This window comes from Oratosquilla oratoria, chromosome 24 (assembly GCF_046742065.1).
Source record: "Oratosquilla oratoria isolate Oo_2021 chromosome 24, ASM4674206v1, whole genome shotgun sequence".
Lineage (NCBI taxonomy): Eukaryota > Metazoa > Arthropoda > Malacostraca > Stomatopoda > Squillidae > Oratosquilla > Oratosquilla oratoria.
Genome location: NC_134800.1, coordinates 32,002,917 through 32,026,538, shown reverse-complemented (window position 1 = coordinate 32,026,538; position 23,622 = coordinate 32,002,917). Strand labels below are relative to the sequence as shown.

The 23,622-nt window shown below is 39.0% G+C and overlaps 1 protein-coding gene across 2 annotated transcripts in view; it reads left to right on the top strand.

The window, feature by feature from the left end:
* LOC143038543 (WD repeat-containing protein 26-like) overlaps positions 1-19,761 on the top strand; it is a 247,253-nt gene extending 227,492 nt beyond the window's left edge. For both annotated transcript variants that reach the window (XM_076207869.1, XM_076207870.1), the window contains exon 11: positions 16,563-19,761. In XM_076207869.1, coding sequence (XP_076063984.1) covers positions 16,563-16,618 — 56 coding nt within the window. In that variant the 3' untranslated portion in view covers positions 16,619-19,761. The remainder of the gene's footprint in view (positions 1-16,562) is intronic.
* The last annotated feature ends 3,861 nt before the right edge of the window (positions 19,762-23,622 follow it).

The following is a 23,622-nucleotide window of genomic DNA, read 5'->3' as shown; positions in this document are numbered from 1 at the left end:
AAGATAAATGTGGGTAAAAGTAAGGTGATGAGATGTACAAGGGTTGAAAGTGGCAGTAATCTGGAAGTGAGCATTAAGGGAGAGCAACTGGAGAAAGTGGATAGTTTTAGATATTTGGGTGCAAATGTGGCAGGAAAAGGTGGAGTGAAGGTGGAGGTAGAATGTAGATTGAGAGAAGCGAGTAGGTGCCTTGGTGGATTAAAGAGTGTAATGAGGAATAGAAATTTGGGAATGGATGCTAAGAGGAGACTGTATGAAGGAGTGATTGTGCCAACAGCACTGTATGGAGCAGAAACATGGAACATAAGAGAGGAAAAGAGAAGGAGCTTGAATGTGTTTGAGATGAAGTGTCTGAGAAGTATGATGGGGGTTACTAGGCTAGATAGAGTGAGAAATGAGGAGGTGAGGAGGAGAACAGGGGTGGAAAGGGAGTTGGGAGATAGGGTTGATGAAAGAGTATTAAGATGGTTTGGACACATGGAAAGAATGAGTGAAGAAAGACTAGTAAAGGAGGTATGGAAGGCAGATGTGGAGGGAGTGAACATGAGGGGACGTCCTAGGATGAGGTGGATGGATGGGGTGAAGGGGGCTTTGGGGAAGAGGGGAATGTCTGTTGAGGAAGGACGGGAGAGGACAGAAGACAGGGGTGAATGGAGAATGGTTGTATATGGAAGATGTTGTGATGCATGAGGTGGAATGGACGGGGGAATGGGGGGGTGAGGTAGTGTGTGTGAGCAAAATTTTGACGCAGCCCGAAGGGATTTCTCCCCGTCCTCTCCTTTATATGGGGGGACGGAGAGGGGGGGGTCGCCGATTTAATGAAGCGGCCTTGCTGTGGATGTGCTGTGTCTTGTGACACTGCTTCTGACCCAGGGCAGTGGACAGGGTGCAGGGATGACCCGTCATCTAGGAGGTGCTAAGATGGGAGGGAGGGTGGAGGGGTGTGGAGTGTTTTCAGGGATGGAATGAGTGGGAATGATTTTATGCCTTTTCCTTTTTGGTTACCTCCCTAGTAAGGGGGAAAAAGCCTTGGTATATGTATGTATGTATGTTCTATTTTTTTTTCTGCATGAGGGGATAGAGAGTGGAGGTCACCAATTAAGTGAAGCAGTTTTGCTGTGGAGGTGGTGTGTCTTGCTCCATTGATTTTGATCCAGAGCAGTTGGCAGGATACAGGGATGACCTGTCATCCATGAGGAGCAAAGATGAGAGGTGGAAAGGATTGTGGATAGGAGTGGAGTGGGTATTTGTCTTTTGACTTTGGTTACCTCCCTGGTAAGGGGGAAAAAGCCCTTGGTATTTAGATTGTGTGTGTATTTACCTAGTTGTATTTTATGGGAAGAGAGCTATACTTGTAGTGACCCACTTTTGCATCTTTCTGCATCCAGTTTGTTCTTAAAATCTTTACAGTTTTAGCACTCACTGTTTCCTCATTCAGTTTGTTCCATATATCTATCACTCTGTGTGGGAAGATTTTTTTTTTTTTTTTTTTTCAGATCTCTTCTGTAACTGCCTTTCTTAAGTTTCTTCTTGTGTCCTCTTGTTTTTCTTCTGTCCCACTTTAGTAAGTTGTCTCTATCAAGAATTTTCATCCCTTTCATAATACTGTAGATGGCTAGCAAATCACCTCTTTCTCTTCTTTGTTCCAGGGTTGGTAGATTTATTTTATCCAATCTTTATTCGTATGTCAAATTGGAGAGTGTTGGTGCCATCTGTGCCATTGCTCTTTGAATTCTTTCTTTAGTGTAACTAATACTTTCTTTGTCATTTCTTCATCCATGTAGTCAAAGGCTACTTTCATTGATCATACATATACCAAAGGCTTTTTCCCCCTTACAAGAGAGGTAGCCAAAAAACAAAGGCATAAAAACCATTCCAACCCATTCCATCCCTAATACACTTCACTCCCCCACCACCCTCTACCCCTCTTATCGTGACACCTCCTGGATGACAGGTCATCCCTACATCTTGTTCACTGCCCTGGGTCAGAAGCAGTGTGGCAAGACACAGCACATCCACAGCAAGGCTGCTTCATTAAATTGGCAACCCCCCCCACCCCACCTCCTCCATCCCCTCATACAGAAAGGGAAAAGATGGGGAGAAATCCCTTCGGGCTGCATCAAAATTTTTCTCACATATACTACCTCACCACCCATTCCCCCTCATGCATCACAACATCATCCATGTACAACCATTCTCTATTCACCCCTATCTTCTGTCCTCTTTCGTCCTTCCTCAACAGACATTCCCCTCTTCCCCAAAGCCCCTTTCACCCCATCCATCCATCTCATCCTAGGTCGCCCCCTCATGTTCACTCCCTCCACATCTGCCTTCCATACCTCTTTTACAAGTCTTTCTTCACTCATTCTTTCCATGTGTCCAAACCATCCCAATACGCTTTCATCCACCCTATCTCCCAACTCCCTTACCACTCCAGTCCTCCTCACCTCCTCATTTCTCACTCTATCCAGCCTAGTAACCCTCATCATACTTCTCAGACACCTCATGTCAAACACATTCAAACTCCTCTCTTCCTCTCTTATGTTCCATGTTTCTGCCCCATACAGTGCTGTTGGCACAATCACTCCTTCAAACAATCTCATCTTTGCCTCCATTCCCAAATGTCTATTCCTCATTATACTTTTTAATCCACCAAGGCATTTACTCGCTTCTCTCAATCCACATTCTACCTCCACCCCCACTCCTACCTTTCCTGCCATATTAGCACCCAAGTATCTAAAACAATCCACTTCCTCCAGTTGCTCTCCCTTAATGCACACTTCCAGTCTACTGCCACTTTCACCCCTTATACATATCTTCAACTATCTTCTTTCACACACACTCCCAAACTCTATCACCAACTTCCTCAATCCCTCCTCTGATCCTGCTACAAGTGCAGTGTCCGCAAACAACAGCTGGCTCACCTCCCACTTTTCTCCATTTTCTTAAAACATCTCCAATCCCTGACCACCCTTGCATTTGCCTCTTGCACCACTCCATCCATGTATAAGTTGAACAGCCAGGGCAACATAACACATCCCTGACGAAGTCCCACCTTTACCTTGAACCACTCACTCTCTCCATTTCTAATCCTGACACATGCTCTTCTACTCTTGTAAAAACTCTTGACAGCTCCCAGAAGCTTTCCTCCTATCCCATATATCTGCAAATCCTCCCACAGTGCCTTCCTGTCTACCCTATCATAACCCTTTTCCAGATCCATAAAAGCCGAAAATACATTCTTACATTTTCCTATAGCTTTTTCACATATCTGTCTTACCACAAAAATATGATCTACACAACCTCTACCTGTCCTAAACCCAAACTGTTCCTCACCAATTACTCCCTCTGTTCCTCTCCTAATCCTCTCAATCAAGATCCTCCCATAAGCCTTCCCAACTACACTTTAACCACTTCAGTACGGGACTTAAATCTCGCGGGCAGCAGCCAATGCCAGCCGTACGACGTGTCGTAATAATATTCGCATCATAAAATATAGTCACCGCTTATATCGATCGTTCTCTCTTTCACCCGCGAATTTTGAAAACCACAGAGAATGGGATTCAGGGCGCATTTGGGAGAATGTAAAAACACAGGGGCGACTACAATAAATATAATCAAGACGCCAATATGGCAGCGTCGCGAATCCACTTGCTCCTCATGACGCCTACGTGTGCGGCACCGTATGGAAGGGGTTAACAAGCAAGTATCTAAAACAATCCACTTCCTCCAGTCGCTCTCCCTTAAAGCTCACTTCTAGTCTGCTGCCACTTTCACCCCTGGTACATTTCATCACCTTACTTCCACACACTCCCAAACTCTGTCACCAACTTCCTCAATCCCTCCTCTGATCCTGCTACAAGTGCAGTGTCGTCTGCAGACAACAGCTGGCTCACTTCCCACTTTTTTCCATTTTCTTTCAACATAATCCCTGTCCCATCACCCTTGCATTTACCTCTTGCACTACCCCATCCATGTATAAGTTGAACTGCCAGTGGGACATAACACATCCTTGATGAAGTCCCACCTTTACCTTGAACCACTCACTCTCTCCATTTCTAATCCTGACACAAGCTCTACTACTCTCATAAAAACTCTTGACAGCTCCTAGAAGCTTTTCCTCCTATCCCGTATATCTGCATAACCTCCCACCGTACCTTTCTGTCTACCCTATCGTAAGCTTTTTCCAGATCCATAAAAGCCAAAAAAACATCCTTCCCCTTTCCTATAGCTTTCTCATATATGTCCTACCACAAAAATCTGATCTACACAACTTCTACCCGTCCTAAATCCACACTGTTCCTCACCAATTACTCCCTCTGTTCCTCTCCTAATCCTCTCAATCAAGATCCTCCCATAAGCCTTCCCAACTACACTTAGCTCATCCCTCTGAAACTACTACACTCACACTTGTCCCCTTTTCCCTTGTAAAGTGGAACTATACAGGCACTCCTCCAGTCCTCTGGCACTCTACCCTCTCTCCAGCAAACATTAAATAGCCTCACCACCAGTCCACCATCACTGTACCTCCTTTTTTTAGACATTCTGCATGGCATCCATCCAGTCCAGGTGCCTTCTCTGCTCTCATCATCTTAACAACTGCCTTCACTTCATCCTTCCTTATTTCTCCTCCATTTTCCTCACCCATCACTCTCATTTTCTTAGCATTTCCCACTGCAACTATCCTTCCCTCCCTATCCTCCTTCACATTTAGCAACTCCCTAAAATATTCTGCCCATCTTCCCCTTACTGCCTTCTCTTCCATTATCATCTCTCCTTCTGCACCTTTTACCTTTTCTTCTGTACTTGATTCGCCTCCTCTTCCTCTCTTAATTTCTTTCCAAAACATCTTTTTATTACTTTCAAAATTTTCTGACATACTTTTACCCCATTTCACATCTGCTCTCCTCTTTGCCTCCTTTACCTTTTGCTTTACTTCTCTTTTATTTGTACCTCTCATATGACTCCCTCATCCTATTTTGTAACCAATCTGTGAAAACTCGTTTCTTCTTCTTCTCTTCTACAACCTTTTTTTATTTCCTCATCCCACCATTCACTACCCTTCCTTCTATTTCCTCGTGTCCTTCTTGTTCCACACACCATCTTTGCACACTTTGTGACTCCCTCCTTGAACCATCCCCATTCCTCCTCCACACCTAGCTCTACTCTATCCTTCACTCCCTTCCACTCCGCCTTCAGCTTCTTTTTGTACTCCTTCTCCTTTTCCTTTTCATTTAAAGAGTTCACTCTAAGCACCTCCCTACCTTTTGTCCCTTTCCTCTTTCTCCATCTATCCTCCACTCTCAACTTACCTTCCACCAGGAAATGATCTGATATTCCCCCACCCTCTCCCCATAGCACATGTTCATCCTATCATAATCCTATTTACCACTACATAATCCATCAACGCTCTATCTACCACCCTTCCATCCACCACCCTCTCCCATGTGTACTTATGCTTGACTTTCTTCCGAAACACTGTATTTGCAATCTTCAACTCTCTTTCTAGACACATTTCCACCATCAACTCTCCACTACGATTCTTTCCTGGAACTCCACATTTCCCAACCACTCCTTCATTTGGACCATTTCCTACCCTAGCATTTAGGTCTCCCAGTACTATTACATTGACATTTCTCCTTAAATCCTCTATGCACTCATTTAAATCTATCCAAAAGGCCTCCCTTTCCTCTACGTTCTTCTCACTACCAGGCCCATATGCACTTACAAAGACCCACATCTCCTTTCCCAGTTTCACCTTCATCCACATTATCCTTGAGGAAACCTCCTTCCACTTCACTACCTGTTTACCCATCTCTTCACTTACTAGAATAGCCACCCCTTCCCTCCCTCGCCCTCTCTTCACTCCTGATAACCTCCCACTTACACTCCCAAACTTACACTCACCCTTCCCTTTCAACTTAGTTTCACTCAAAGCCAACACTTCCATCTTCTCACAAACATACTACCTATCTCTTCCCGTTTACTCTCATCTGTACCACATCCACGCACATTAAAAGACCCAAACCTTAGGGTGCTGGTCGGAAAACTCCCAGACCCTCTTATGCCTTAGCTTTTTCTTTTCAGAATGTCCACTGTGGGGCTACAAGGAGAAGAATGCCTAGTCTCAATCCCCGTCCCTTTCTTCTTGCCTCTTACGATCCAAGTGGAAATACTTGGTGGCAGTATTCTTTTCCCCCACCATAGGGAATTCCCCCACCACAGAAAATGAATACTCAGAGAAATGGTACAGGACAGCAAACAAGGGGTTGGGGGACAGCATAACGAAGGGACAGTCGTAGTATAAAAGTGTCATCATTTCTCTATGAACAGAGTTTTCCTCTATCATAGACAAAATTATGTGTGGCTCTGGTCCATAGGGGCACCCCATATAGACCCTAAAGGATCAACTGCATACTACTTTGCCACAATAACAAGCAGCCAATACCCCAGACGGGGACCAATACCTCAGACAATTAATTTCTTAACCATCTCTTCATCCATGTAGTTGAATGTCACCTTCATTGATCTTAACAAATTGTAAGTTTCTCCAAATATCTTGTTTACACGTTTGTCAGGTGTCAAGTCACTTGAGATGATTATTCCTAGGTCCCTCTCTGAGTTAACTTTCTTTACTTCTTTGTCTTCAATCATATAGTTTTCCGAAACTCTATTTTTGCCTTTTCTGAACTCCATTATGCTACATTTATTGATGTTGAGATTCATTTCGTATTTCTGACTCCATTCCCATACTTTATGTAGGTCATCTTGTAACGATCTGCAATCTTCTTCTGTTTTCACTCTCTTGAGCAATTTAGCATCGTCAGCAAAGAAATTCATGTAACAATTCACTCCTTTGTCCATATCATTTATGTATATGCCAAACATTAAGGGAGCCAAAACAGAGCCCTGAGGGACGCCACTTTTTACTTCTTCCCATTTCAAGTTTTTATCTCTAAGTACCACTCTCATCTTTCATCCATTTAGAAAGTCCTTCATCCATTCCAACAGCCTGCCTTGAATTCCTCCTATTTTTTCAATTTTGTTTCTTAATTTTTTGCATGGTACCTTGTCAAAAGCCTTTTCCAGATCCAGGAAGGCACAATGTATGTACAGTCTGTATCTCAGTTTCCTTGCCAGCTCCTGCATGTATTTATGCTTTACTTCTCTTTTCATTTCTTTGTACCTCTCACATGATTCTCTCATCCTATATTGTAACCAATCTGTGAATGCTCGCTTCTCTTCTACAACCTTCTTTGTTTCCCCATCCGACCACTCCTTCTACTTCCTCCCGACCTCCTTGTTCCACACACCATCATTGCACACCTTGTGATTCCCTCCTTGAAACATCCCCTTTCCTCCTCTACTCCTAGTTCTATTCTGTCCTTCACTCCCTCCCATGCCTCTCTCAGCTTGTTCTTGTACTCCTTCTCCTTTTCTTTCTCATTAAAGGGAGTGTTGCATCACTTTATAGAGTAGGTGATATTAAATTTTCAAATATCTATTTTTTGGTGGAAGGTAAGTTGAGAGTGGAGGATAGATGGAGAAAGAGGAAAGGGACAAAAGCTAGGGAGGTGCTTAGAGTGAACTCTTTAAATGAAAAGGAAAAGGAGAAGGAGTACAAAAAGAAGCTGAAGGGGGAGTGGAAGGGAGTGAAGGATAGAGTAGAGCTAGGTGTGGAGGAGGAATGGGGATGGTTCAAGGAGGGAGTCACAAAGTGTACAAAGATGGTGTGTGAAACAAGAAGGACAGGAGGAAATAGAAGGAAGGGTAGTGAATGGTGGGATGAGGAAATAAAGAAGGCTGTAGAAGAGAAGAAGCGAGCTTTCACAGATTGGTTACAAAATAGGACGAGGGAGTCTTATGAGAGGTACAAAGAAAAGAAAAGAGAAGTAAAGCAAAAGGTAAAGGAGGCAAAGAGGAGAGCAGATGTGAAATGGGGTAAGAGTATGTCAGAAAATTTTGAAAGTAATAAAAAGATGTTTTGGAAAGAAATTAAGAGAGGAAGAGGAGGCGAATCAAGTACAGAAGAAAAGGTAAAAGGTGCAGATAGAGAGATGATAATGGAAGAGAAGGCAGTAAGGGGAAGATGGGCAGAATATTTTAGGGAGTTGCTAAATGTGAAGGAGGATAGGGAGGGAAAGATAGCAGCATTGGGAAATGCTAAGAAAATGAGAGTGGTGAGTGAGGAAAATGGAGGAGAAATAAGGAAGGATGAAGTGAAGGCAGTTGTTAACCACTTCACTACGGGACTTAAATCTCGCGGGCAGCAGCCAATGCCAGCCGTACGATGTGTCGTAATAATACTCGCATCATAAAATATAGTCACCGCTTATATCGATCGTTCTCTCTTTCACCTGCGAATTTTGAAAACCACAGAGAATGGGATTCAGGGCATATTTGGGAGAATGTAAAAACATAGGGGCGACTACAATAAATATAATCAAGACGCCGATATGGCAGCATCGCGAATCCACTTGCTCCTCATGACGCCTACGTGTGCGGCACCGTATAGAAGGGGTTAAGATGATGAAAGCAGGTAAGGCACCTGGACTGGATGGATGCCATGCAGAATGTCTGAAAAAAGGAGGTACAGTGATGGTGGACTGGCTGGTGAGGCTATTTAATGTTTGCTGGAGAGAGGTTAGTGTGCCGGAGGACTGGAGGAGTGCCTGTATAATTCCACTTTACAAGGGAAAAGGGGACAAGTGTGAGTGTATTAGTTTCAGAGGGATTAGCTCTTACTATATTCTCCTTCTGTCTCATCACTTTAATAACTGAGTCTTCAGCTTGTTCTTTCATTTGCTGTTTAATTATGTCCGTAAATGCAACTTTACTGTTTTCTTGGATTTTTTTCCAACCCTGTGCTTCTTTTGCTATGGCCTCTTTGTTGTCTTTATTATTCCTCTTTAATTCTTCATTACCCCTCTTTTACTTCTTTTAACTGTTTTTTTAATTCTTCTATTTCATTAGTTAAGTTTTTGTTCGCCTTCTCTAGTTCTTCCAATTTTTCAACTCTCTGCACAATCTTTGCTATATTACCGAACCTAATCTCCCAATGTTAGGTCATTTGTTCAAGTTTTTCCTCTAGTCTTGCTAATCGGGGGAGGTTGGTATCCCCCCCCCCTCATTAAATCCCTGGAAATTATTATCCTCACCTTCCATTGTGCTGCTCTTATCTATACTTCTAATCTTTACATTTTTGTTAATCCCATCACCAAAATCATCGGTCCTTCGTTTGTTTACAGGACACCTGGCCTCCTGGACCAAGTCCTCCCCTTCCTCATTTCCTTCAATTTCCCTCAGTAATCCCTCCCCTTCTCCTTTTTCCTCACTTTCCCACAACACCACGAGCTATCCCCTTCCCTGTAAATACAATAGGTACTTCCTATGCGTTGAGGTCCACGAAAATTTCACTTTTTCTTCAGAACTCTAATCCTCGCCGTCCATCCGACGAAAGTGTGTGTGTGTGTGTATACAGGTATAGTATATACATACAGTAACTGCATACTTATATATACTGAAATACAGTACAGTATTAAAACATTAAAAAAATTATAATTTTTTTTTTTATAAAAATGAAACTAAAAAACATTGAAAAATAAACAGTAAACAGCTTGTATATAATAGTATTCAATAGAAAAAGTTACTTAAAACTGCAACAGATTGATATCATGTATCCTAGAGTAGAACCCTCGTGTCAGTCATTTTGAATAGGATCCGACTTACGACCAATCCGACTTACAATTGGTTGGTCAGAACCTATCTAGGTCGTAACTCGGATAGTGGCTGTATATATAAGGCATAGTAATGATTTAGTGAAGATACAGTGAGCTCTACTGAAGCTCTAATTACTGAATGGAAAATCCTTCCACATCATTCAGCTTGGTATGAAATGAAAGCTTAGAGTCTGAGGAACAACAATTATTGAATACATTTTATCAAACTACCACTGATTTTTTATTAATTTGTTTCTCTGAATAATTAAAAAATACTGCAAAATTCAGGTTTCATAAATATTTTTTTAAATTCATATTTCTTTTAATTTTTACTGTAGAATATAAAGAGCATGATGTTTTCTTTCAAATAAAACAAAAATGACAAAAACCCATAAAGAACAATCGAAGATAGTACGACAGGAAGAACAAAAACATAAACTTTTTAGGATGGGGGATTTAAATTTTTGCGACCATTTTTTACAACCATTTGTTTGATGGTTGCGATGTATACCAAATCAACAAGTTCCTCTTCTTTGTTGATGAGGTGTGAGGTGAGGGTGAGTGATGTGGCATGGGTGGAGGAGGTGTAAGGTGGGCATGGCTAGTAAATACTTGTGGAGTGCTGGGTGCAGCTGTGCTGCTTTTCTCCTCTTCCTTTTTCCTTCTTGGTTCTATTTCAGGCACTCATGGGCCCTCTCTACATTCTGCCACTTCACTTTCTTGTTTCTTGTTAATTTTTCCATGATCACAGCAACAATACAGAGAGAGGAATCAAAATTGTTGCATATAGGAATACCTCACTATACAACCAAGTTGTGTTCCCAGCTGACTGGTCACAATGTGAAAATTTGTATATTGAGGTGGGTTTTACATGTAATAGGGGGGTTGTATGCATGGACTCTGTCAACCCCCTCCTCAATTTTTGCCTGGGGCTTTCACATACACCCAACATTTGTTTGACCTACTTTATAGCAGTCGGTCATATAATGAGGTATTCCTGTACAGTGAGAGTGCCAGGAGTGACGTCACCTTACTTTGACCTTTTCAAGAGTACTGATGCCCTGTCCACTGTCTTTGTGGGGTATGCTGGTGGGAGGAGTTGCCAAATATCTCCATAACACAATTCTGTAGCAAAAAAACGAAATAGCTATAGAAATGTTGATGCTATTTTAATATACAGAATGTTTTTTATGCAATGGGGTTGCCAGAGGTTGCCAATATTTTATGTATTTTATGCTGTATAAAAGAATAGAAACAAAATACAGTTGTATAACTTTGTATGAGTGTTGCCACCATCATTTGAAAAATTCTTGTATATGAGCAAATTTTAGGTAAACATTTCAAAAGAATCTCTGAGGGGGCAACACTCATACAAAGTTATACAACTGTATTTCGTTTCTATTTTTTTTTATACAGCATAAAATAAATAAAATATTGGTAACCTCTGGCAACCCCATTGCATAAAAAATATTCTGTATATTGAAATAGCATCAACATTTCTATAGCTATTTCATTTTTTGCTACAGAATTGTGTTTATGGAGATATTTGGCAACTCCTCCCACCAGCATACCCCCACAAAGACAGTGGACAGGGCACCAGTACTCTTGAAAATGTCAAAGTAAGGTGACATTGCTCCTGCTGCTCTCACCGTATGCAACAATATTGATTCCTCTCTCTGTATTGTTGCTGTGATCATGGAAAAATTAACAAGAAACAAGAAAGTGAAGTGGCAGAATGTAGAGAGGGCCCATGAGTGCCTGAAATAGAACCAAGAAGGAAAAAGGAAGAGGGGAAAAGCAGCACAGCTGCACCCAGCACTCCACAAGTATTTACTAGCCATGCCCACCTTACACCTCCTCCACCCATGCCACACCACTCACCCTCACCTCACACCTCATCAACAAAGAAGAGGAACTTGTTGATTTGGTACACATCGCAACCATCAAACAAATGGTTGTGAAAAATGGTCGCAAAAATTTAAATCCCCCATCCTATAAAGTTTATGTTTTTGTTCTTCCTGTTGTAATATCTTCAGTTTCTAATTTCTTAAGCAACTTTTTATGTGGTACTTTGTCAAAAGCTTTCTTTAGGTCTAGAAATGCACAGTCCGCCCATCCATCTCTTTCTTGTATTATATCTATTAGCCTTGAATAGAAACATATTAAATTGGTGACGCATGATCGTCCTTGTCTGAATCCAAATTGCCTTGGATTTAAGAGGGTACGCGACACCTGGGGGGGTGAATTTGGTCAAGATATGGCATTTTTCAAAACTGTGTTCAAAATGTTCGTATACCACTTAGAAATAAATCCCGACAAATAATTTTCCAGCCGCGCGCAATTTAAAGGTCCTGGGTGAGGTTTAAAGGGACAGATTTAAAGGCGCAACCCACACTAGAGGGAGGCGTGCCACTTAGGACCTTCAGGCGCAGTGAATAACGTTGAAATTTGATTGAATTTACACTCGCCCAGTGTATCAACGGCCAATACGATTGTGGAGGGGAAGGGAGGAAGGTGGAGGGAGAATATTTCGCCAACTTTGTGCGAAACTAAGCGTTAGTTCCCGGCTAGCTCTGAAAAGGGAAGTACGCATGTCTCATGAGCTCTCATTGCAATCTATTACTTTAGCTAGTACATATTACTCTTTAGTACAGTCATCATGGGTAGCAAAAAGAACAAAAGAACATCACAATGACAAAAAACAGCAGTTAAAGATGGCAAGCAGTCAAAGACGACTAAAGATCTCACCACCTCTCACTCCACCACCGCCCTCACCTGCACCTCTGTGACGGTGACAGAGGTAAAGGACAACATTAGACTAAACAATTCAAAGAGGAAGATTAAATCCAAAGAAGAAAGCAAGAGGAAAAAGATCAAGGCTATACAGGAAGAAGAAAGAAGAAGGGACATCATATGATGCTGGAGGGGGTGCCCTACCAACATAGATTGGCGAGGGGAATCTGATGAGGAAAGAGAAGGCGCCCACTACTGGAAAATAAACCTCTTTCCAATGATTTAGATACCCTGAAGACCCCCAGCAGAGAGGTTTCCTATGAAGAAACCGCCAAAGGTGCAAAAAAGCAAATTATATGATGATGTCGTCTGTGCGTCGTCACTACTGTGACATACTTATACTTTAGTTTTTCAGTATTTAAAGTACTTGTAATTAAAATATGTTGATAATTTTTACTGTACTTATTATATAATAAGAATTAAGCCATGAAAAAATCAGTCAAATTGGTGAAACTATAAGCAAGTTACAGATATATTCATATTTCAAGTTGCCATATCTCCGTTCGATATTTTTCTACTTTTTTTTAATCATAAAAAATCTAATATACATCAGATTTAGATCAAACTTACAGGGAATATTACTTTTAGTAACTGCTAGGGCTGATCGTTCGAATATTTTGAATAGGATGAAAGAGTTCGGAGTAATAATGGAAACGAGAGCAATTTTTTTTTATTTTTTACGATTTTTGCCAGACATTAAAATTGAAATGCCTGTATGCAAAAGTATAAAGGAAATTGTTCAATTACTCAATGACCGGCCCTAGGTGTGCCTACTGACTAACCATAGCCAAAATATAAAACAAATTGGTCCACGTATTATGGTGCTGTGCACTTTTAAATGTCGCTACTGGTATACGTACATGTGTACATGTGTACATGTGTACATACATCATTCTGCTTCACCTAAAATGTAGGCAATATGGACACCTATTTAACTGAGAAGTTTCAGCTCTTTACTCTAAATATTTTAGAAAATGACCTCCAGGTGTCGCGTACCCCCTTATCACTTTGTTTTTTTTTCTAAATATTTTACCCATCTACTTTTGATAATTCTTTCACAAATTTTTGCTATTGTACTTGTTAGAGAGACTGGTCTATAGTTTGTAGGTTCTTCTTTATTTCCTCCTTTATATATAGGTACTATATTTGCTTTTTTCCAATCTTCTGGAACTTTTCCTTCTTTCAAGGAACTGTTTAGTATGCTATGTATTTTGTTTGCCAGTTCATTCCTGCATTCTTTCAGAATCCAGTTTGCAATTTCATCTGGTCCATGCGAATTTCTGACATCAAGATTACTCAAGTGTGTCAATATTTCATTCTTTGTTACTTCTATATCTTCCATAGGGGGGACTTTCTCTTTCCATTCAATCTCTTCAGGTTGCATGTTCTCCCTTGTAAACACTGATTTAAAATGTTTGTTCATAATTTCCGCCATTTCCATTTCCTCAGTGTATTCAACTCCCCCTTGTCTTACTTTCTCCAAGTCTTGTTTGTTTTTCAGTTTATTGTTTACAAATCTGTAGAATAGTTTTGGTTGATCTTTACACTTTTCTATGACATCTTTTTCATATTTTCTCTTTTCCTCTCTGCACATTTGTACATATTCATTTCTATAACCGGTATATATTTTCCATTTTTCAGGTCTGTCTTTTTTCCATCTGGTCCAGGCTTTGTCTCTTTTGTCTTTTAACTCCCTACAACTTTTGTTGTACCAGCATTTTACATATTCTTTTTCTTGTTTTTGTCTTGGGACATACTTTTCCACTCCTTTTTTGTAAATTTTTGTCAAAATATTCCATTTCTCTTCCACTGTTGTTTCTTCTTTGTATATTTCTTCCCAGTTTTCTTGTTGAAAGAATTCTCTTATTTTATTAAAGTTTGTTTTTTCATACATCATTCTTCCTTTTCTATATTGTTCATTTCTTTTCATATATTTTTCTTCATTAAGTTCCAGTTCAATCAATATGTGGTCACTTTTACTTATTGGTGTTTTATATTCAATTTTGTCCACTATTCTAGGTTCAGATGTAATTATTAAGTCTAGTCTCGATGGTTCTTCTTCATTTCTATACCTAGTGTTCTCCTGTATCCATTGTGTCATTGTATGGTCAGTAATCATCTCAAGTAGAGCGTTTCCCCATGAGCCGTCTCCACCCTTTACTGTCATTTCTTCCCAGCAGATTTCTTTGCAATTAAAGTCGCCCATCATAACTATTCTTCCTCCATCTTCCATTATTTTATTTAATGTTATCTTTGTGTCCTCTAACATACTTTTATGTTCACTCTCCTCCCATGAGGCTGTTTTCGGAGGCACATAATTTATCACAAATTTTCTGCTCTTCTTATCTCTGTCTTCCACTTCTATCATAATCATCTCTACTGTATTCTTTCCATATATGACACCCCTCACGTTTATATCCTTCTTAGTCAGGAACATAACTCCACCCCCTTGCTTTTTCTCTCTGTTTTTAATCCAATAATTATATGCATCATGTCCTACACTGTTGGGTGGTAGTGGTCCTTTTAATTTTGTTTCTACAATTCCCATTATGTCCGGTTCTTTTTCTTTCAAATAATCATTCAGCTCATTCAATCCTGTTATTAATCCATCTATATTTGTGTAAGACACTCTTAGTTTTCTGTCACTTCCATTGTGTTCTCTGTTTCCCTTTTGTTTTTCTCTTGTATGTCGAACCGCCTTAGTTTCATATTCACTACTCTCCAATAGAATCTCTCTTTTTCTGACTCCGTTCTGCTCTCGTTTTTTTTCTTAGCTTCAAGTCTTTTCTGCTTTTCTTCCTCTCTTTCCTCTTTATTCATTTCCCTCTTTATCCATACCTTTTTATATTGTTCACTTGTTGCTAGTTTCCCTGTTTTGGATAAGATATTCTCTGCCGTCGTTTGTGACCTGAATTTAATCTTAATTGGTCTGGTCTTATCTGTACTATACTTTCCGAGCCTGATTTTTCCTCAATTTCCTTCATAATTTCTGGTTCATCTTCCTGAACTAATTTTAGTAAACTGCTTACTTTTTCATTTTCCTCATTGGTTCTTGAGGTTCTATCTGGGTTAGGTTTCTCTTCCATTCCTAATATAATTATACATTTCTTTTTATCAGCTAAGTCTCTTACTATATTCTCCTTCTGTCTCATCACTTTAATAACTGAGTCTTCAGTTTGTTCTCTCATTTGCTGTTTGATTATGTCAGTAAATGCAACTTTACTGTTTTCTTGAATTGTCTTCCATCCCTCTCTGTTTTCTTTATTATTCATCTTTAACTCTTCATTCTCCTTTTTTACTTCTTTTAACTGTCTTTTTAGGTCTTCTATTTCCTTAGTTAAGTTTTTGTTCTCCTTCTTTAGTTCTTCCAATTTTTCAACCCTCTGTACAATGTTGTTAACATGACCAAACCTACGCTCCCAGTCCTCGATCATCTTATCGAACTTCTCTTCTAGTCTTGTCAGTCGGGGGGGGTTTGTGTCCCCCCCCACCCTCTTTAAATCCCTGGAAAATATTCTCATCACTTTCTACTGTATTGCTCTTATCTATACTTCTAATTTTTACATTTTTATTAGACATTTCGTTGTCACTCAGCTGGTCGGGGGGCCGTTTTTTGGTGTTTACATTTCGTTTGTCTGCCTGGGCCAAGTCTTCTCCTTCCTCATTTCCTTCCATTTCCCTCAGCAATCCCTCCCCTTCTCTTCTTTCCCTACTTTCCCACTACCCCACGAGCAATTTCCCCCCCACCCTGTAAATACAATAGGCACTTCCTTTTTCTTTGGGATCCACGAAACTTCACTTTTCTTCAGAACGTCCTCTAAGCCGTCCGTTCGTTGAAGTGTGTGTGTGTGTGTGTGTGTGTGTGTGTGTGTGTGTGTGTGTGTGTGTGTATATATATATGGAAGATCAACCACTAGGAATGAACAACTCAAAGAAAATGGTTTTGATGTATTACATCATTTATATATTCCTTTTTTTTTTTCCACAAAAAGTAGATATAGTACTTCAATTTCTATTTTTATTTATTGATTGATTTATTTATCTTGACAGATGGAGAACTGGGTACAAGCAATTGCAACTTTGTGAGCAATGGAGCAAGTGTTTAGCAGGAAGTGCAAAGACAGGGAAGAGTCCTCTACTGAAGTGATGAAAAGATTTCTCACGAGTCCAACACATGAAGATGCTTTTCTTTCATAATTTTCTCTTTTTTCATTAATTGTGATCATATATATTTTTTCTTTTTTAAGAAACTTGCTTATGAAGGCAAGTAAAGCATCTTATATAGGGGAACTTGTGGCTTAGACAAATACAGTGAAGAGGTGTTATTGTGAATTGATAACAACCTTTTAGTCTCATGGCCATGCCACTCCTGAAGTACTCTGGCCCATCCCTCCTACTTTTCTGCCAATCATGAACAACCCTACACCCATGTTTGAATGACTTCATCCCTCATCACTCTGCTGCCATCTCCCATCTCACACATCAGTTACATACAACTTGTGCCAGTTTCTTGTGCTGCATTCAGGTGGCAGTATTTAGCAGAACAATGTGTTCTTATCTTGTGTATATCATTTGGTGCATATTCTGATTTGATTCAGATACTAGTGTAATCAGTGCGCCAGGAAAACTTCTTAAAACGAGTTAGTGAGGAGGAATATATCTTGCTTCCACACTTAAACATTTAAACAGTAATGGAATGCAACTACAAAAAAAAACGAAGGAATTTATATTTCAAGAGTGATACTGTAGTATAAGTTAAAGGGACTCCTTGCATTAAGAATTTTATTATCTTATGAAAAATTGCAGCATATTTTATCAAATGGAAGTGATACTGCCTGTTGCTGCCACCCTAAAGGAAATAATATACGTATACATGATTTTTTTGTCCCCTTCTTTTCTTCTGTCTGTAGGAATGATGGTACAATCATGGTGTTGATGCAAATTGTGGCAGTAGTGCTCTAGTGTGTGCTCGACAAGGTCTAGAAGTGGAACATTATTACAATATTTACAGTAGTATGGAAATTTATATTATTTATTAATATTTTTTGTGAATAAGGATGCACAATTATTCATCTAAAGATGGTGCCCTTATTGTGAAAAATCAAAATGACATAAATGAAAGATTTTTCCCTCTATTATTACTTTATTTTGGTAATTGATTAAGCTGCTCATGAATGGAAATGTTTGGTACTCATAGTGCAGTGACTATTTTCACAAACATTTTCCCTGTTGATATATATATTTTTTCCAGTTTTTCTTTCATATATTTAATGGCTGTTGATTGTAACAAATACTATAGTATTGATTGGTAATGGAAGCAGGGAATGGTAGGTGAAGCTTATAAACTAGAAGAACATTAATGAAAGGGATGAATTTGGTGAATTTTGGAGCTTGAATTTTTAAAGGCAGCCATACTGCATTATGCTTCAACTTACAGTTTTGTGAAAGATGCTTCCAACATCAGATTGGACAAGGATACCTTATCATGATAATTTCAACATTAAGAATATAATTTGGGCTGGAAAGGATCTCTTCATTAATGATAATTGTTGCCTCAAGTTCCACTGACTGAAAACCCACTGTCCCACAGTAATGAGCAGTGGTCCTCAGACTCTCCCATAGCTCTCTTCATGAAAGAACATTGGACTGTTATCTGTGTTGTATTAGTGTGGGTTTGTTTCATTGTCACCAACTAGTAGGAGGTGGGGGAAGTTACCATTGTCAGTTCACCTTTTGTGAAGAAGAGTAAAAATAGCCAAAACTGATAGAGATCTGGGTATAGTCTGAAGACTTCGAGTGCCAGCCTCTTAGGGGCTGCATCAGTAGATGGAGGTGAAAGTGGTGATGGATTTAAAGATGAGCAGCAGGGAGATCCTTCTTTCTGATACCTGCCTTGTAGGACCACTATGTATAGGCTCCTGTCATCAGTCCCAGGATCTCTTCAGATATGAATAGACATATATATTAATTAAAGTAAAGGATAGAAAAGCTTTAAATTCTATCATTATTGTTTTATTTATTTATTTATTATTATTATTATTATTATTTTATTTATTCATTTATTTTTTTCCTTTCTCTCCCAACATCCAATAGGATTGTAATAATCATTCATTGCATGGGAGTTAAGCAAGGTTTAATAGCCTGAACCAGATCATTCAGCAGTGTTTCATACTATGAACTATGTTTTTGCATCCAGTACTATAAGATTGATACCTCAGAGGAGTAAAGTTAATGGTCATGTAAGCTGGAAGATTACTTCAAAGGTTTATTGCTAAAAAGAAAGTGGGAGGGAGATAGAGGGGATTGGGAAGAAGTCAATGCTTGAAGGGATGGATGAATACCCTGTAGTCTTGTTAAGATTCAACAGCTGCTTTCCTTACGAGTGCCTCAATTGTGCTTGCTAAATTTTATAGAAATACTTTTAATTTATTATTTCTTTAAACATTTAATTTAGTTGAAGAAAGAGTGTGTCTACTGATTTTTTGAAGAATTAGCCTTTTGAGACCAGGTAAAAGAGAACAGGCTTGATGTTTACTGCTAAATGTAGATGGCTTGTGTACATAGCACCAGCAATGCTCTGCTCATTTTCATTGCTAGCCATAGTGTGTGTGCAAGTTGGCACGCTGGTGTGCCCTTTGTTATTTTACAAACTTAAAGAATGTTATAAGGTATCAGTCACATGAAGAATACTGGTGGGCATGTGTGTTTCATCTTGTAGATTAAGGAAATGTTTGGTTTGTATGTCTTATAATAAGTACTTTCATTTGGCAAAGTCTCCAGAAGCTTGTGTGATCAATCCAGGAAAACCACAGTGCAATCTTATTGAAGTGGATCAGTCATTAAGTACTTATTCAGGCATTTGATTTTGTGAAAGCATTTGCTTTCAATCAAACAACAAGAAAAACTGCATGGAAAAGGCACAAATGGTTTCAAATAAAAAGTGTTTTAACTTTAGCTGAAATCAGTGAAGAATAATATCATTCACATTCAGTCATTGTGTCTTTTGTGTGTAATATTATTTACCAGGTTAAACTTAAATATCTATCACTAAAATATTTTCATTTTATACAAGTAAGCATTCTGACCTGGATTGATGGGAGCATGCTTTAGGACAACCTTAGCCTAGATTTTAAGAATGTTTTTATACTGGATAACATTGTTGACACATACTGAGCTTGTCATGTCCATTACAGAATTATTTCTCATGTCTGTAATAAGTAGTTTTGTATTAAAATACTGTAACAGGCAATATTTGTTTAAATGATTACGATTAGTGAAACAAAATTTATTTATTTAGAAATCTTGAAATGGCAATTTAGTTTAGTGATTTTTAGCACATAAAGGTATAGAGTTTCACCTGTACACATATCCTCTTTTTTTTCATGTAAAGTTCTATTAGTGTCTGACAAATCCAAACTCTTAGTAAAGGGTTGGACAAGCCAGAAATTTTGAACATTATAATCCATAACCTTTTCTGCAGACTTGGTGTAAAATGTACAGGGAAGAGCAAAGCACCCATAAACAAAGTTTGAGCCAATAGTTGACAATATTTTTGTATTGTGAATTAATAACATTGTTATACATGCATTGAACAGGAAATAATTATTTGGTCTTCATCTGTTACTCATGAAGGACATAGCAAGGAGTTGAGGTAAATGCATGAAAAATGAATGTGGGAAGAAAGTAGAAAATGAATTGTGTTTTAAAAACTTTGACATGCCAATGTTTCTGCACATTCATGAAAAGGTAAAACTGTGATGTGAAAAAAAGAAAGGATATTTTATCATCACAGTAACTGATTAGAGCCTGTGTATGCCTAGTGAACATGAGAAAACTTTGCACTACTTGTGCTTGCCAGCTCAGAAAAGACTGATAGGCCTAATTTGTTATTGACATGTGCAAATATAGTAGTGTAATATATGGGTAGTGACTCATAGCAGTTTAATTGCCTCTCAGGGATGATGGAATTTTTTTTACACATTCAGTACTTCAAAGGAAAATGGATATAGAAAGCATGATTTGGTGCAGACAAGATGAATCCTGGAATATTAGGATTCACAACCTATATACAGTACTTGGTTGTATGTGTAATTTAGTTTAGTATTTCTCTCAACTTTTGTAGTTCTTAGAGTTTAACATTTCTTTTAACATTTGTTACTTTTTATAAGGTATATTTCTTATCTGGTAACCACCTGGTTTTTCTTTTATCTTTCATACATGTAACTTATTAAACTTTGTTGTTTCTGTCTTGATGACTTCTGATACAAACTCTCCTTTTTTTGTTGTGATTCATGTAGGAGCAACAAGAAAATTATTCCTCATGACCTGTGGTTGGTGTTTGCCCCAAGAACTTGAGATTAAGAACCTGTTAGTTTTTTATATCAAACAAATGTATACCTTGCAGTCCTAATTGTGTTCCAATTAAATTTATCATCAGTGTACCATTGCCAGCCATTGTGGGGCTGCAGGTTTTCCACCTAGTTAAACTCAAGGCAGTAATTGATTGAAATAATTAAATTTAATAGATTTTCATTCTTTATTAAAATTTTAATAAATGTAAGAACAACCAAGGTTAGAAAAATGAAAACTCCTGTGTTATTTCTGACTGAATAGAATATGGCTTTGAAATTTTTGGGGTTCATTTATGCACAAATAATGTCTTGTTACTCCAAAAACAGGGATGAATCTTCTCTCCCATTACAGGGGTGCTAGGATTTCTCTAGACTTTTCTTCTTGGAGGAAGAACAACTGCAGCTTCACCACCTTGTGCTGCCTCTTGTGCTCAACTCTCAAAGGAGTAAAATATTGTTGCCCAAGTGTCTTGTGTCTATTTTGAATTTCAATTTTAGGTCTTGCAACACTCTTCTCATATTCTACCAAGGAAGAAGTAACAAAATCTTGAGATAGGAGTCAGAAACAAGATGTCTGGAGGAAGACTAATTGCTACCTCACCACCTCCTTGTGTTTCCTGGATTCAACTCTCACCAGGAGTGTGAGGCAGTGTCTAAAACTGACATTATATTCAGCCATAGTCACAACATTCCTCCAGCTATCATCACACAAGACATTGAGCACTTTATCCCACACTGCCCCATACTAACTACACCTAGACAACAGTCCAGAGACAGAGTATCAGTCTCTCAGGGCTACACTTCCTGATGGAGTTGAAGGGGTTGACACTTTGAAAATGGGCAGTTTCACTGTCCATCTTGCTGGACCACCACATGCAGCTATCCATCATTGGTCCCTCACAAACCACATAATCTCAGCAGCACAATTATCAATCTCAAAACTTTCACCATCTACGTCACATCACACAGTCCCTTGGCAGAATCCAGATTTCACCACAGCATATAAAATAAACTTCAAAAACATTCCTCAAAAACTCCTTAATCTTAAAAAAGATAAATAAAATAGAAATAAAAAATACCCAAACCCAACAAATAATTCACCAAACACTCTGAAACTCGTGGCAAATTTACATCCAATACCAATCAAGAGTTTCATTTCAAGGTCCTGCAACTCTTTACATCCTCCCCATATTAAGAAAAGGATAGCAGTATCTGAAAACAAGACTAGGATGTGTGAAACTTGGAAAGGAGAACCAAATGCTGCCCCAGTACCACATAGTCCTTGGGACCTGCTCCCACCTGGGAGTTGTCATGAGTGGGTCAGTGAGTCAGACTGACAGTATGTGAGGAGCAATGTAGGTTTAGGAAAGGTAGAGGGTGTGTGGATTTAATTTTTGCAGTAAGGCAAATTTGTGAGGAGGTTTTGGCATAATTTAAAGATGGTTTTTGGGCCTTTATGGATTTGGAGAAGGCTTATGACAGGGTAGACAGGAAGGCACTGTGGGAGGTATTACAAGTATATAGGATTGGGGAAAAAGCTGTTAAAGGCATTCAAGAGTTTTTACAATAGTAGTAGAGTTTATGTTTAGATTGGAAATGGAGGGAGTGAATGGTTTAAGGTATGGGGCTGTATCAGGGCAGAGTCATTTTGTATGACTGTCCAATGTGTACATGGATGGGGTGGCTTAGGAGGTAAATGCAAAGGTGATGGGGAGGGGATTGGAGATGGTTAGAGATAGTGGAGAGAAGAGGGATGAGAGCCAATTGATTGCAGATGACACTGCATGTGGTATTTACCTAATTGTAGTATACTGTACAGGAAGGGAACAATGCTCAGTGAGTCCCATCTCCTATTCTCTATTTTTTTTTTTTTTTTCCCATCATATCTAGCCTCAAATTCATGTATAGTTCCAGTTATCTTATGTAGATTTGAACTCATTTATTGTATGAGCTTGGGCTATATCACCTAAGCTATTCCACATATTTATGCATTTGGAAAACTGTATTTCCTCACATCCTTTAGACATGAGGTCTTTTTTAATTTGCTCCTATGACGTCTTGGAGCCCTCCCATCTTTAATCAGGAGATCTCTTCTGCCAATGCAATCTATCCCTTTTAGTGACCTGAATACTGTAATCATATCACCTCTTTCTCTTTGATCTTTCAAAGTAGCCAAGCCCAGTGATTTTAGTCTTTCATCATATGGTTTATCTGCCAGGCTGGGGACCAGTTTGGTTGCTGCCCTTTGTATTCTGTTGATCTTTCTTATATCCTTCACTCTGTGTGAGGACCATACTACTGACGAATTAGGGATTCAATGAGCTTTTTCATCATCTCTTCATCAATATTGTGAAATACTACTTTAATCTTCTGCAGTAGTCCATATGTGTCTCCCACAATCCTGCTGATATGTCTGTCAGGTGACAGGTTGTCTTTTATCAACACTCCCAAATCTTTCTTTTCTTTGTTTTCATAAGGGTTTCACTTCGCAAGGAACAATTTAAGGATGATCTTTTGTCAATATTCCCCATTTCCAGTAATCTGCATGAGAGAGGAAGAGAGAAAGAGTTTGAATGTGTTTGAGATGAGATGTCTAGGCTGGATAGAGTGAGAAATGAGGAGGTGAGAAGGAGAACAGGGGTGGAAAGGGAACTGGGAGATAGGGTTGATGAAAGAGTATTAGAATGGTTTGGACACATGGAAAGAATGAGTGAAGTTTTATTAGTAAAGCTGAATTAGTAAAAGAAGTGTGGAAGGAG